Consider the following 14,320-nt stretch of genomic DNA (forward strand, 5'->3'; position numbering starts at 1 on the left):
AATCTTTCTCATTTTACCTACCACAATCTTTCTCATTTTACCTTAAGGGGATTAGCATTAACTCAAAGATTGATAAAACAATCAAAGTAATGAAATTGACTAAACAGATTAAGAATCTAGGCTAGAAGGTCTTGGTCATTGCTTTTTCTTCTCTATATCATCTCTGAGATTTATTTCTCCTGATTGTTATCCAGCTGTTACCTCCATGAGGCAATTACATGGCCAAATTGCATCTCCAGCTTTTCTCATGTGCCTATTTCTCTGGATAGTCTCTGAGGTACCATCATTGCTACTAACTTGAAATAAATATACTTTCAACTAGATTCATTCCTTCATTAACCTAAGTTGGAACCCATGGTTCTGTTTTCATTTGTTTCTCTCTAAACCCAGACACCACAGTTTTTTCCCCTTTTAGCATATCTCTTTCATTCATTTTTCCTTACTAGTCCATACTGAGGACCCTATTCAGGTCCTCACCTCCCCAGGCCTGTATTATTTCCAAATTTTTCTAAATACCATTAAATACTTTCCCTCTCTCAATCCAATCTCCACACTGCAATGGGAGTGACTAAATTGATCATATCACTCTGTTGTTTAAAATCATTTCATTGGGGGCATCTGGGTGGCTCAGTCAGTTAAGCCTCTGACTTCGGTTCAGGTTATAATCTCGTGGTCCGCGAGTTCGAGCCCCACATTGGCCTCTGTACTGACAGCTCAGAGCCTGGAGCCTGTTCAGATTGTGCCTTCCTCTCTCTCTGCCCCTCCCCTTCTCACTCTCTCTCTCTCAAAAATAAACATTAAAAAAAAATAAAATAAAAACACTTCATTGGTTTCCATTATATTTTGAATTTGATTCAAATTCCTTACTTTTTTTTTTTCAATATATGAAATTTATTGTCAAATTGGTTTGCATACAACACCCAGTGCTCATCCCAAAAGGTGCCCTCCTCAATACCCATCACCCACCCTCCCCTCCCTCCCACCCCCCATCAACCCTCAGTTTGTTCTCAGTTTTTAACAGTCTCTTATGCTTTCACTAGACTTCAGCCAGAAAGGCCTTTCAGTTTCTTAAACATATGTGTTATTTCCTACCCTAGAACCATTCACAGCTTCTTCCTCTTGTCTGAAAGACGCTTCTGCCAACTCTTCCAGCAGCTGATTCCTTCTAATCCTGTAGGTTTCAGCCTAAATGTCACATGTCAGAACATGCTTCCCTGGCCATCCTATTTAAATTAAGTCCCTGCACCTTAACGCTCTACCTCCTCCTTGTACATTTTCTCCTTAACATTTAGCACAATTTGTAGTTATTTATTTGCTCATCTGTCTTTCTTCAGTGAATTCTCTGGGGTCAGAGACCAGTATTTACCTATCTTGGTTACCGGCATAGTGTCACTCATTTGCTGACTGAATGGATTAAATAAACGATCTTCCTGCTTCTAGTGGCTCCTTAGTCCAATCCACTGTTAAATCAATTTTTAGAGACAGCTTAGTACCTGACACTCTCTTGCCCAAAGACTATAGTGAGACCTGTTTTGAGCAAAACATTTAATATCTCCTCCAATGTAGACCTACCAACTATCTCTCATTCCTTATCTTTCAAATCCTACTTACGCCTCTGATCTTTTCTTCCCTTTTAAATCTCTAGGTGTCAATGTTTTCTGGTTTTCCCTCTACCTATCAAGCAAGATGCTACCCTTCCTTCACAGTTCCTCCATTTTTTTCATAGGAATCTAATCTTCACCTAAACTCTTAAAATAATATGCATCACTAATTTGCCCTTACAGAATACTAGTTATATTTTTATGTAAATGACCTATCTTTTCATCTAGATTTTAAGATTTCTCACGGCCTACTTTATGCATATTTTTGTGTTCAATATATGGGTGCTGATCATGATAATATTAATCTGTAAGTTATAGCATTAAATGAATTTTGAAACCGAACCATTAACCTATAATACAGTAAAAAAAAATAGCTGCACATGGAGTCCAACACTTGCTGTGGGGTCTTAGGTAAGGTACAATTTCCTCGAACTTTACTTTTCTCTTTCTTTATTGTAAGATTTCTACTTAACAGGATAGTCATAAAGAATAGTTAAAAAATAAATTATGTGAGGGGCGTCTGGGTGGCTCAGTCGGTTAAGCGTCCAACCTCGGCTGAGGTTATGATCTCACGACGATTTGTGAATTTGTGATTTCAAGCTCTGCATCAGGCTCTGTGCTGATAGCTCAGAGCCTGGAGACTGCTTCGGATTCTGTGTCCCTCTCTCTGTCCCTCCTCTGCTCATAGTCTCTGTCCCTCTCAATATAAATATATATTTTTAAAAAAAGAATAATTATTAAAAAATAAATTATGTGAAAGTGCTTGGTAAAACATCAAACACTATGCAAAAATATTATTTGCCAACCATTAATGATATTATTTGAAACCAAAGAAAATAAAGTATACCTTTAGAGACTATGAAATAAAACTATGTACTTTTGACCCTAAGATACTTTTAATACTGAAAATAAGAGTTAAAGAAGAGTTTTGGTAAGTTCATAAAACATTAGGCAATTAACTCTTTTTTTTTTCAATATATGATTTTTTGTCAAATTGGTTTCCATACAACACCCAGTGCTCATCCCAAAAGGTGCCCTCCTCAATACCCATCACCCACCCTGCCCTCCCTCCCACCCCGCATCAACCCTCAGTTTGTTCTCAGTTTTTAACAGTCTCTTATGCTTTGGCTCTCTCCCACTCTAACCTCTTTTTTTTTTTTTTTTTTTCCTTCCCCTCCCCCATGGGTTTCTGTTACGTTTCTCAGGATCCACGTAAGAATGAAAACATATGGTATCTGTCTTTCTCTGTATGGCTTATTTCACTTAGCATCACACTCTCCAGTTCCATCCACGTTGCTACAAAGGGCCATATTTCGTTCTTTCTCATTGTCACGTAGTATTCCATTGTGTATATAAACCACAATTTCTTTCTCCATTCATCAGTTGATGGACATTTAGGCTCTTTCCATAATTTGGCTATTGTTGAGAGTGCTGCTACAAACATTGGGGTACAAGTGCCCCTATGCATCAGTACTCCCGTATCCCTTGGGTAAATTCCTAGCAGTGCTAATGCTGGGTCATAGGGTAGGTCTATTTTTAATTTTCTGAGGAACCTCCACACTGCTTTCCAGAGTGGCTGCACCAATTTGCATTCCCACCAACAGTGCAAGAGGGTTCCCGTTTCTCCACATCCTCTCCAGCATCTATAGTCTCCTGATTTGTTCATTTTGGCCACTCTGACTGGCATGAAGTTATATCTGAGTGTGGTTTTGATTTGTATTCCCTGATAAGGAGCGACGTTGAGCATCTTTTCATGTGCTTGTTGGCCATCAGGATGTCTTCTTTAGAGAAGTGTCTATTCATGTTTTCTGCCCATTTCTTCACTGGGTTACTTGTTTTTCGGATGTGGAGTTTGGTGAGCTCTTTATAGATTTTGGATACTAGCCCTTTGTCCAATATGTCATTTGCAAATATCTTTTCCCATTCCGTTGGTTGCCTTTTAGTTTTGTTGGTTGTTTCCTGTGCTGTGCAGAAGCTTTTTATCTTCATAAGGTCCCAGTAGTTCATTTTTGCTTTTAATTCCCTTGCCGTTGGGGATGTGTCGAGTAAGAGATTGCTACGGCTGAGGTCAGAGAGGTCTTTTTCTGCTTTCTCCTCTAGGGTTTTGATGGTTTCCTGTCTCACATTCAGGTCCTTTATCCATTTTGAGTTTATTTTTGTGAATGGTGTGAGAAAGTGGTCTTGTTTCATTCTTCTACATGTTTCCGTCCAGTTCTCCCAGCACCATTTGTTAAAGAGACTGTCTTTTTTCCATTGGATGTTCTTTCCTGCTTTGTCAAAGATCAGTTGGCCATACGTTTGTGGGTCTAGCTTCTGGGGTTTCTATTCTATTCCATTGGTCTATGTGTCTGTCTTTGCGCCAATACCATGCTGTCTTGATGATTACAGCTTTGTAGTAGAGGTTAAAGTCTGGGATTGTGATGCCTCCTGCTTTGGTCTTCTTCACAATTACTTTGGCTATTCAGGGCCTTTTGTGGTTCCATATGAATGTTAGAACTGCTTGTTCTAGTTTCGAGAAGAATGCTGGTGCAATTTTGATTGGGATTGCATTGGATGTGTAGATAGCTTTGGGTAGTATTGACATTTTGACAATATTTATTCTTCCAATCCATGAGCAGGGAATGTCTTTCCATTTCTTTATATCTTCTTCAATTACCTTCATAAGCTTTCTATAGTTTTCAGCATACAGATCTTTTACATCTTTGGTTAGATTTATTCCTAGGTATGATGCATAGGGGCACTTGTACCCCAATGTTGATAGCAGCACTCTCAACAATAGCCAAATTATGGAAAGAGCCTAAATGTCCATCAACTGATGAATGGAGAAAGAAATTGTGGTTTATATACACAATGGAATACTACGTGACAATGAGGAAAAATGAAATATGGCCTTTTGTAGCAACGTGGATGGAACTGGAGAGTGTGATGCTAAGTGAAATAAGCCATACAGAGAAAGACAGATACCATATGGTTTCACTCTTATGTGGATCCTGAGAAACGTAACAGAAACCCATGGGGGAGGGGAAGGAAAAAAAAAAGAGTGGGAGAGAGCCAAAGCATAAGAGACTGTTAAAAACTGAGAACAAACTGAGGGTTGATGGGGGGTGGGAGGGAGGGCAGGGTGGGTGATGGGTATTGAGGAGGGCACCTTTTGGGATGAGCACTGGGTGTTGTATGGAAACCAATTTGACAGTAAATTTCATATATTAAAAAAATAAATTAAAAAAAAAAAAGATTTATTCCTAGGTATTTTATGCTTCTTGGTGCAATTCAATTAACTCATTTTTAAAGTGAGTTAGATATTTTCAAAATTATACTCAAAAGTTAGATAATTCACACAGGGCATCCATCATGTGACGCTGCAAAATGTTTCTTGGTACCACAATCGAAAAGACAAAGATTCAAGTTGGAAGGATCACTGATCCCAATAAGTTAAATATATGAAGTTCCAAAGGGTGTCTGGGTGGCACAGTCAGTTGAGCGTCTGACTTTGGTTCAGGTCATGATCTCACGGTTCGTGAGTTCAAGCCCCATGTCGGGCTCTGTGCTGCCAGCTCAGAGCCTGGAGCCTGCTTCGGATTCTGGGTCTCCCTCTCTCTCTCTGCCCCTCCCCTGCTCACACTCTGCCTCTCTCTCTTTCCAAAATAAATAAACAAAAAAATTTTTTAAAAATAAATTAAAAGAATAAATTTCCATCAGAATGAGAATTCACATGTTCTCTATGCAACTATAAAAGGGAATGAGAAAGGCCTTTATATTCTGATAGGAACAAATATCCAAAATATATTACTGTATTAAAAAATCAAGGATACAGAACAATGTACATATCATGCTCTCACGTAAAAAGTGAGGGAGGGATATATATATATCATATATATATATATATTCATACATATATATACATACATATATTCATATTTTCTTGAATGATCTAAGTACTTCCTGCCTCAAAAATAAATAAAACATTAACAAAAAATTAAAAAAAAAAAGAAACTAGTTACTTATTAGTTAGTTACTGGGGAAAAGGAATAGGAACTGAATAGACCAGGCAAGAAGATTTTCATTGTGTATCTTTTTTTTTTTTTTTTTTTAACGTTTATTTATTTTTGAGACAGAGAGAGACAGAGCATGAACGGGGGAGGGTCACAGAGAGAGGGAGACACAGAATCTGAAACAGGCTCCAGGCTCTGAGCTGTCAGCACAGAGCCCAACGCGGGGCTTGAACTCACGGACCGCGAGATCGTGACCTGAGCCAAAGTCGGACGCTTAACCGACCGGGCCACCCAGGCGCCCCGCATTGTGTATCTTTAAATACTTTTTTACTTATTTTTACTTAAAAAAATTTTTTTAATGTTTTATTTTTATTTTTGAGACGGAGAGAGACAGAGCATGAGCAGGGGAGGGGCAGAGAGAGAGGGAGACACAGAATCCAAAGCAGGCTCCAGGCTCTGAGCTGTCAGCACAGAGCCTGATGCTGGGCTTGAACCCATGAATTGTGAGATCATGACCTGAGCCAAAGTCGGACGCTTAACCGACTGAGCCACCCAGGCACCCCAATACTTTTTTATTTATGATCTGTGTGAATGTATTACCTAATCAAAACCCTTAAATTTATTAAAATATTTTTAGGGTCATGTATTTTTGGCAACCTTGTTAGAAGATATATTATTTGCTTCAATTACAAACTTGCAATGTTTCAAACTAGACTTACATGAACACAGGAAGCTCACCTTCATCTGAATACCCAAAATACTGAGCGTATACCATTCATTTAATCTTGTAGCATATTAGTTATATGTTGATGTAAGTAGTCCATCACTTTTCAACAACTAGCTAAAAGTTTCCTATATTCTAACTGTGTTCAAAACTTCCTAATTATTCTCACCTCTAAAATCTCGAAAACGCTTAATGCTCTTCAGTGCTAAAAGGGCAGTCTTTAGAGAAGTATCTCCCTTTTCTGTGAAGACAAAAACAGAAGAAAAATTAGTAGATTCAAGAAACATAAAGTACTTCCACAGTGAGCTAAATCGGTTCTCTTGCTGCCCCTTAAAGCATCTTATGGTTTTCTAGCTACGTAAACTTTTGTCCTGAATGCAATCTACAGTCTGCCTATTTAAATCCTATTCATATGTCAAAACCAGCTCCTAAGTCTAGATTTCTAAAAAGCCTTCTGTTGAACCTAGATGATACCCTCTAACCACTACTCTTTCCTTTTTCTTTCCTTCCCAAACTATTTTCTGGAAAGAAATGTTCTTATTCATCATAATCATATTGTCATTCACACATCAAACTGGTCTTATCTAGCTTCCACCCTCTCAAAACTGCTTTTACCAAGTTCACCCATTAACTATTTACTGCCAAATCAATGAATACTTTTTTTTTGGTCTTATTTAATACTTTCCTCTTTCATTCCCAAATTAATGAATACTTCTTAATTTGTTGGTCTTATCTAATACTTTCCTCCTTCAAACTCTTTTTTCTCTTTGTTTTGTTGCTATAGCTTTCTTTTGGTTTCTCTCCTACCGTTCGTTCTAGTTACTTCCTGTTACGTCCTTTATAAACTATTCTTTCTCCACCGTTACTTAAATGTTAGCATTTCAATGTCCTTGGCCCTCTTCTTGTTGCACTCTATAAACCATTCCTGAATTCTCTTGTAACTACAAACTGTATGTTGCTGACTCTCAAGTTTCTATTTCTAGGCTAGACCATTGTCTACTGCACATCTTCAACTCCGTGTCCACTCCATGCCCTCAAACACAATATTTCCTTTTTGTGTGATATATTGAATGTGGTTCAATGAATCCAATGTGCGATATATTGAATGTGATTCAATGAATTCAGTGAATTCAAATGAACTGATGATTTTATTTCCATGCAAATAACAACTCTTTGGGACAGATCAGATACATTTTTTTACTTCCATATTGCCAAATTTTAATTTGATCAGTTCTATATTTATCCCCCTGTGGCAGCTGGAGCACTGACAGTAGACGGAAACTTTCCTCATTCCAGTCTATCAAGGAAAATCTGCAGTTAAAAACTTTGATCAGCAGGCATTCAGAGAATGGTAGGTGGCAAATAAAGATCCTAGTGGATTATTCTAATTACATTTTGTTTTACCTTCATAACTTAAGAAGCTGTAAGAAAAGAGAGAGGACAACTTTCTGTGTGTGTGTTTTTTTAATATAATTTATTGTCAAGTTAGCTAACATTCAATGTATACAGTGTACTCTTGGCTTCAGGAGTAGAATCCATGATTCATTGCTTACATACAACAATATACAGTGCTCATCCCAATAAGTGCCCTCCTCAATGCCCATCACCCACTTTCCCCTGATCCCCACCCCCCCATAAATCCTTAGTTTGTTCTGTGTATTTAAGAGTCTCTTATGGTTTGCCTCCCTCTCTGTTTGAAACTATTTTTTCCCTTTCCCTTCCCCTATGATCTCTTGTTAAGTTTCTCAAATTCCACATGAGTGTACACATAGATCTCTCTTTCCTTGACTGACTTATTTCACTTAGCATAATACCCTCCAGTTCCATCCATGTTGTTGCAAATGGCCAGATTTCATTCGTTTTCATTGCCGAGTAGTATTCCACTGTATATATAAACTACATCTTCTTTATCCATTCATCAGTTGATGGACATTTGGGCTATTTCCATAATTTGGTTATTGTTGATAGTGCTGCTATAAACATTGTGGTACATTTGCCCCTATGAATCAGCACTCCTGTATCCTTTGGATAAATTCCTAGTAGTGCTATTGCTGGGTCGTAGGGTATTCTGCTTTTAATTTTTTGAGGAACCTCCACACTGTTTTCCAGAGAGGCTGCACCAGTTTTCATTCCCACCAACAAGTGCAAGAGAGTTCCCATTTCTCCACATCCTCACCCACATCTGTTGTTTCCTGAGTTGTTAATTTTAGCCACTCTGACCTGTGTGAGGTGGTATCTCAGTGTGGTTTTGATTTATATTTCCCTGATAATGAGTGATGTTGAGCATCTTTTCATGTGTCTGTTGGCCATCTGGATGTCTTCCTTGGAAAAGTGTCTGTTTGTGTCTTCTGCCTGTTTCTTCACAGGATTATTTGTTTTTCATGTGTTGAGTTTGGTAACATCTTTATAGATTTTGGATACTAGCCCTTTATCCAGTATGTCATTTGCAAATATCTTCTCCCATTCCATCAGTTGCCTTTCAGTTTTGTTGACTGTTTCCTTTGCTGTACAGAAGCTTTTTATTTTGATGAGGTCCCAATAGTTCATTTTTGCTTTTATTTCCCTCGCTTTTGGAACTCTCATCACTGTTATTTAACAGAGTGTTGGAAGTCCTAGCTTAAGCAATCAGACAACAAAATGAAATAAAAGGCACCCACATTGGCTAAGAAGAAGTCAAACTTTCACTTTTTGCAGATGACATGATACTCTACGTGGAAAACCCGAAAAACTCCACCAAAAAGCTGCTAGAACTGATACATGAATTCAGTAAAGTCACAGGATATAAAATCAATGTACAGAAATTGGTTGCATTTCTATACACCAATAATGAAACAATAGAAAGAGAAAACAAGAAATCAACCCCATTTACAATTGCACCAAGAACCATAAAATACCTAGTAATAAACCTAACCAAAGATGTAAAAGATCTATATGCTGAAAACTATAGAAAACTTGCGAAAGAACTTGAAGAAGACACAAAGAAGCGGAAAAACATTCCACGCTCATGGACTGGAAAAACAAATATTGTTAAAATGTCGATACTACCCAAAGCAATCTACACATTCAAGGCAATCCCAATCAAAATTGCACCAGCATTCTTCTCAGCGCTAGAGCAAACAATGTTTTAATTTGTAGGGAACCACACAAGACCCTGAATAGCCAAAGTAATGTTGAACAGGAAAACCAAAGCAGGAGGCATCACAATCCCAGACTTCAGGCTCTACTACAAAGCTGTAAACATCAAGACAGTATGGTACTGGCACAAAAACAGACACATAGACCAATGGAATAGAATACAGAACCTAGAATTCGGCCCCCAAGTGTATGGCCAACGAATCTTTGACGAAGCAGGAAAGAGTATCCAATGGAAAAAAGACAGTCTCTTTAGCAAATGGTGCTGGGAGAACTGGACAGTAACATGCGGAAGAATGAAACTGGACCACTCTCTCACACCATACACGAAAATAAACCCAAAGCGGGTGAAAGACCTAAATGTGAGCCAGGAAACCATCAAAACCATAGAGGAGAAAACAGGCAACAACCTGTTTAACCTCAGCCGCAGCAACTTCTTACTCGACATGGCTCTGAACTTTCTGTGGTTTTGACAGTTGTATTAACATCCTTCTTTAATGAACACTGTACGAAGTTTTCACAGACTCTAAGTATGAGTCTAGTTTGAAGTGTCTAGTGTCAATTGGCACAATGGATGCAGAGAAAAAAGAACTAGGATAATTGGATGCGCTAGATATATAAAAGTATTGACTAATGTTATTACAAATTATTTTTATGATATTCTCTTACTTATTTTCACCACTTTCTTTCCTGGTGTATTACTTTATATTGAAGACAGAAGAGGTAAACACAAAATTTAAATAAAAGAATGAAAAATTAAGATGAGGCAAAATTAGGTCTAAAGCAAGCAATAACTGGATTAATTTGCATCTTCTTTTTAAAACAAAATCATTTTATTATAAATCAACCCTCCCATCTCAGTTTAAACTGTTATTTTGGGTTTTATAACATATATCTGAAAGGAATTAGTTTTCACATATTAATTGGTTAAAAGAATGAGCATTTCTGAGAAGTCAGTTTTAATGTAAACCAATGACTATTTGTCTAACAATTTCTTACTTTTTAAACAATTGAAAACAAGAAACTTGAAGATTCATCTAGGGGGCAAACTTTAAAAATGACCACCTACCCAGTGGTAGTGTAGTTCCTATTAATTTTTTTATGTTTTTATTTTATTTCTGAGAGAGAGAGAGAGAGAGAGAGAGAGAGAGAGAGAGAGGGAGGAAGGGGCAGAGAGATAGGGAGACACAGAATTCAAAGCAGGCTCCAGGCTCTGAGCTGTCAGCACAGAGCCCGACACGGGGCTCGAACTCACAAATGGTGAGATCATGGTCTGAGCTGAAGTCTGATGCTGAGCCTCCCAGGCACCCCTCCTGTTAAATTTTTTTTTTTTTTTCAACGTTTATTTATTTTTGGGACAGAGAGAGACAAAGCATGAACGGGGGAAGGGGCAGAGAGAGAGGGAGACACAGAATCGGAAACAGGCTCCAGGCTCCGAGCCATCAGCCCAGAGCCCAACGCGGGGCTCGAACTCACGGACCGCGAGATCGTGACCTGGCTGAAGTCGGACGCTTAACCAACTGCGCCACCCAGGCGCCCCCCTCCTGTTAAATTTTTTAAAGCAATATGTACATATTGTATGTTCAGAAATATGCAAGTACTTATATTTTTCCCGTTAGCTGGAAGAACCTGCAAAATAAATGAGATACTGTGATGTAGGTCAAAGTAAGAAGTGGAAACCCAAACAAAAGCATATGTTTCTCATTTGATCTTTCTACCTACCTCACATTGTATTATGGCTGTAAATATTTAACCTGTTCTCCCCACAGAATACTTTTAATTTGCTTACAGTTTAAGTATTCATTTTTCATCAGTAACCAAATGCTCAAAATGTATCCTCTCCTCATAATTCTCATGGAAATTTCTCCAAAATAATATCACTTTTCTCAAACAGTTATAAAGCAAAATTGTCTCAATGATGCTAAACATGGCATGTTATTGAAATGTAAAAGGCTTCCACATCTAACTGAATGAATTAAGAAAAGCTTCAAGGAGGTTACATTTTTACTGACTTGGCGGCATATTTGAAGGTTGACAGAAAGACTCATACGGAAAATGTATATAAGTGAGTATGATGCGTTCTGGAAACTATAAGTAGTTTTTTAATTTTGGATTTAGTTTAAATTATTCTATTTGTGTCTAGTAAGTGTCTTGAAACCTTACAAAAATGTGTCAGAAAGTTTGTGGGCAAAGGTTAATCTTAACAGGTCCAGTAACGGGAACTAGATTTAAAAAGGCCTTGTGCATTTTGTGAAGGAATTTAGATTTATCTATTCTCATTTCAATCTCTTCCCTCCATCATGCCCTTCATCAAACACAATATATCCTAAGCTGAATTCATCTTTGCACTAAAGCCTCCTCCTATATTCCCCAGCTTATTAAAATGCATCACTTGGGTGCCTGGATGACTCGGTTAAGTGACCGACTCTTGATCTTGGCTCAGGTCATGATCTAGTGGTTCGTAAGTTTGAGCCCCACATCAGCTCTGCGCTGAGAGGATGGAGCCTGCTTGGGATTCTCTCTTTCCTTCTCTTTCTGCCCCTAGCCAGCTCACACTCTTTCTCTCAAAAATAAATCAATACACTTAAAAAAAAAAAAAAAAAAAGACATCACCATGAAATGTCTCCCAAACCAGAAGTCTGTTAATCATTCTCAATTCCTCTCTCTTTTCCTTCCCTAACTTAACCAAACAATGAAGAATTTCTGCCTCCTAGAACTCATATCTGTTCCCTTCTTCCCATCCCTGGAGCCAATGCCTTACATCAACACTCATTACTTTTAACCCGAATTCTTGCATGCCTTCTAAAATGTGTCCTTGCTTCCAATCTTGCCCCCCTCTGCTCTTTCTTAACACTGCTATCATAATGCCCATTACAAAGTGCAAAATTAGTCATGTCACTTTTCAAATTTGACTTCTTCAATGACTCCCTAGAGTCTTCAAGATAAAATTCAAACTCTGTTGCTCAGAGAACAACAAAGATAAAAACAAAGCCCTTCTGGATCTGCTCTTGACTATATGGCCACTTCATTTCTTTCTTTTCCCACTCCTTCCACCACTATGCACCATCAAGTTGATAGTCAAACATCAACCTGAACTGTAAAGCTTGTTAAACACACACACACACACACACACGCACGCACGCACGCACGCACGCACACATACACCTTGGCCATGATTCAGATATTCTGGGTTTTTAACAAATTCCTAGGTAGTTCTGATGTAAATCAGTCTGAGATCCAATGCTGTAAGTCCTACTGGACTACTTAGAGTTCCTTGGCTTCTCCATGAGCTTTGTTCTTCTGTACTTTGTACATACTGAACATTCCTTCCTAACTCCTTTCAGCCCCTTTCCCTGCACCTGCAATTCTTGGCTAGTTCCTACTCATATTTCAAAACTCAACTCCAACAGCATCTCCTCCAAACAGCCTCTCTGACTACCTTATCCAACCCTGTGTGGGTTAGGTACCTATTGTATACGTTCCCATAACACTCTGTTTACCTCTGTCGTGGTATTTAACAATTGGAATTCGCGTTGTTTGTCATCTTGACAGACTGTAAGCTCTTTTATCTTTATATACTTAGTGTCTAGCAAGCAACAGTGCTTAATAAACTTTCATTGAATGAATGAAATAGCTCACCTCTGAACTCTCATACAACTCACTATCATCACTTGTGGAGGAAAAAACTCAGTCCTCCTCCTGTGTTTCTTCTTTACTCTCACTCTACGGCCACGCTTACAGCACTCTGACACTAGATATGTGGGGGGTTTTCTCCCACCAAGCAATTCTCTGCAACGCCAACTGAGTGTCATACAATTTAACGCAATTCTGACACTATCTACCTGGAGATGGCATCAGGTCTCACAGGTTAAGGGTTCAGTCCCATGAGACTGCTCCCCCTCCACTGCAGATGCCAATCACAAGTAGTAGGTCCCCAGGTTACCTACAACTTCTGTCCAACTTGGCTACAAATTGGAGGTTCCCATGACTTTCTCTCCCTTGGACTCAATTATTTCCTAAAATAGTTCACAGAACTCAGGGAAATACTTAACATTCATCAGTTTATTAAAGGATATGATAAAATATACAAATGAACAGCCAGATGAAGAGATACATAGGGTCTGGGAGGTCTGGGAGCATCCCAAGCACGGCAGCTCTGTCCCTGTGGAGTTGGGTCAGTTATCTTTCTGGTATGTAGATGTGTTCACCAACGTGGAAACTCCCCAAACCCCATACTATTAGGATTTTATGGAGACCTCCTCACATAGGCATAATCAATGATTCACTCCATTTCCAGACCCTCTCCGTTTTCTGAAGAATGCGGGTGGGGGATAGAGCTGAAAATTCCAAAGTTCCAATCATGGCTTATCCTTATGGTGACAAGTCCCCACCTAGAAACCAGAAGCCTTCCCAGAATCACCTATTAGAACAACAGATGCCCCTAGAGTTCTCATCACTTAGGGATTTGCCAGTGTTTTAGGAGCTCCGTGCCAGGAATGGGGTTGAAGGGCAAATATATATTTCTTATTATAAATCACAACACATCACATCACTATGTCCCTGGCTATTACTCAAGTACTGCCATATACCACTGTAAATTCACTAAACTTTTATCTCTTATATTGTTATATACCCTTTTGTTGTTTACAGCTTGCCTCACCAACTAGACTGAAAGCTTCCTATGAATATTTTATATTTACTCGATTATCTGACACATTACATGACCCCTTACATATCAAAGACACTCAGGATCAGGTCTGTCCCATAGTCATACAGGCCAGGCACTGCCTAACGCTGAAGGGTGCTGTTTACAAGCACCCATAAGTTGTGCTGTACAGCGGCTCCAGTCAATATGATTAATGAAACAATGC

At 38.6% G+C, this 14,320-nt stretch overlaps 1 protein-coding gene across 1 annotated transcript in view; it reads right to left on the reverse strand.

The window, feature by feature from the left end:
• Positions 1 to 1,103: 1,103 nt before the first annotated feature.
• The window catches only part of LOC144615275 (EF-hand calcium-binding domain-containing protein 13-like), a 37,188-nt gene continuing 23,971 nt past the window's right edge, over positions 1,104 to 14,320 (reverse strand). The window contains exon 10 of the mRNA XM_081794822.1: positions 1,104 to 1,171. Coding sequence (XP_081650948.1) covers positions 1,104 to 1,171 — 68 coding nt within the window. The remainder of the gene's footprint in view (positions 1,172 to 14,320) is intronic.

The sequence above is a fragment of the Panthera onca genome (genome assembly GCF_046562875.1).
Source record: "Panthera onca isolate mPanOnc1 chromosome E1 unlocalized genomic scaffold, mPanOnc1 haplotype 2 h2.Chr16_ul_5, whole genome shotgun sequence".
Classification (NCBI taxonomy): Eukaryota; Metazoa; Chordata; class Mammalia; order Carnivora; family Felidae; genus Panthera; species Panthera onca.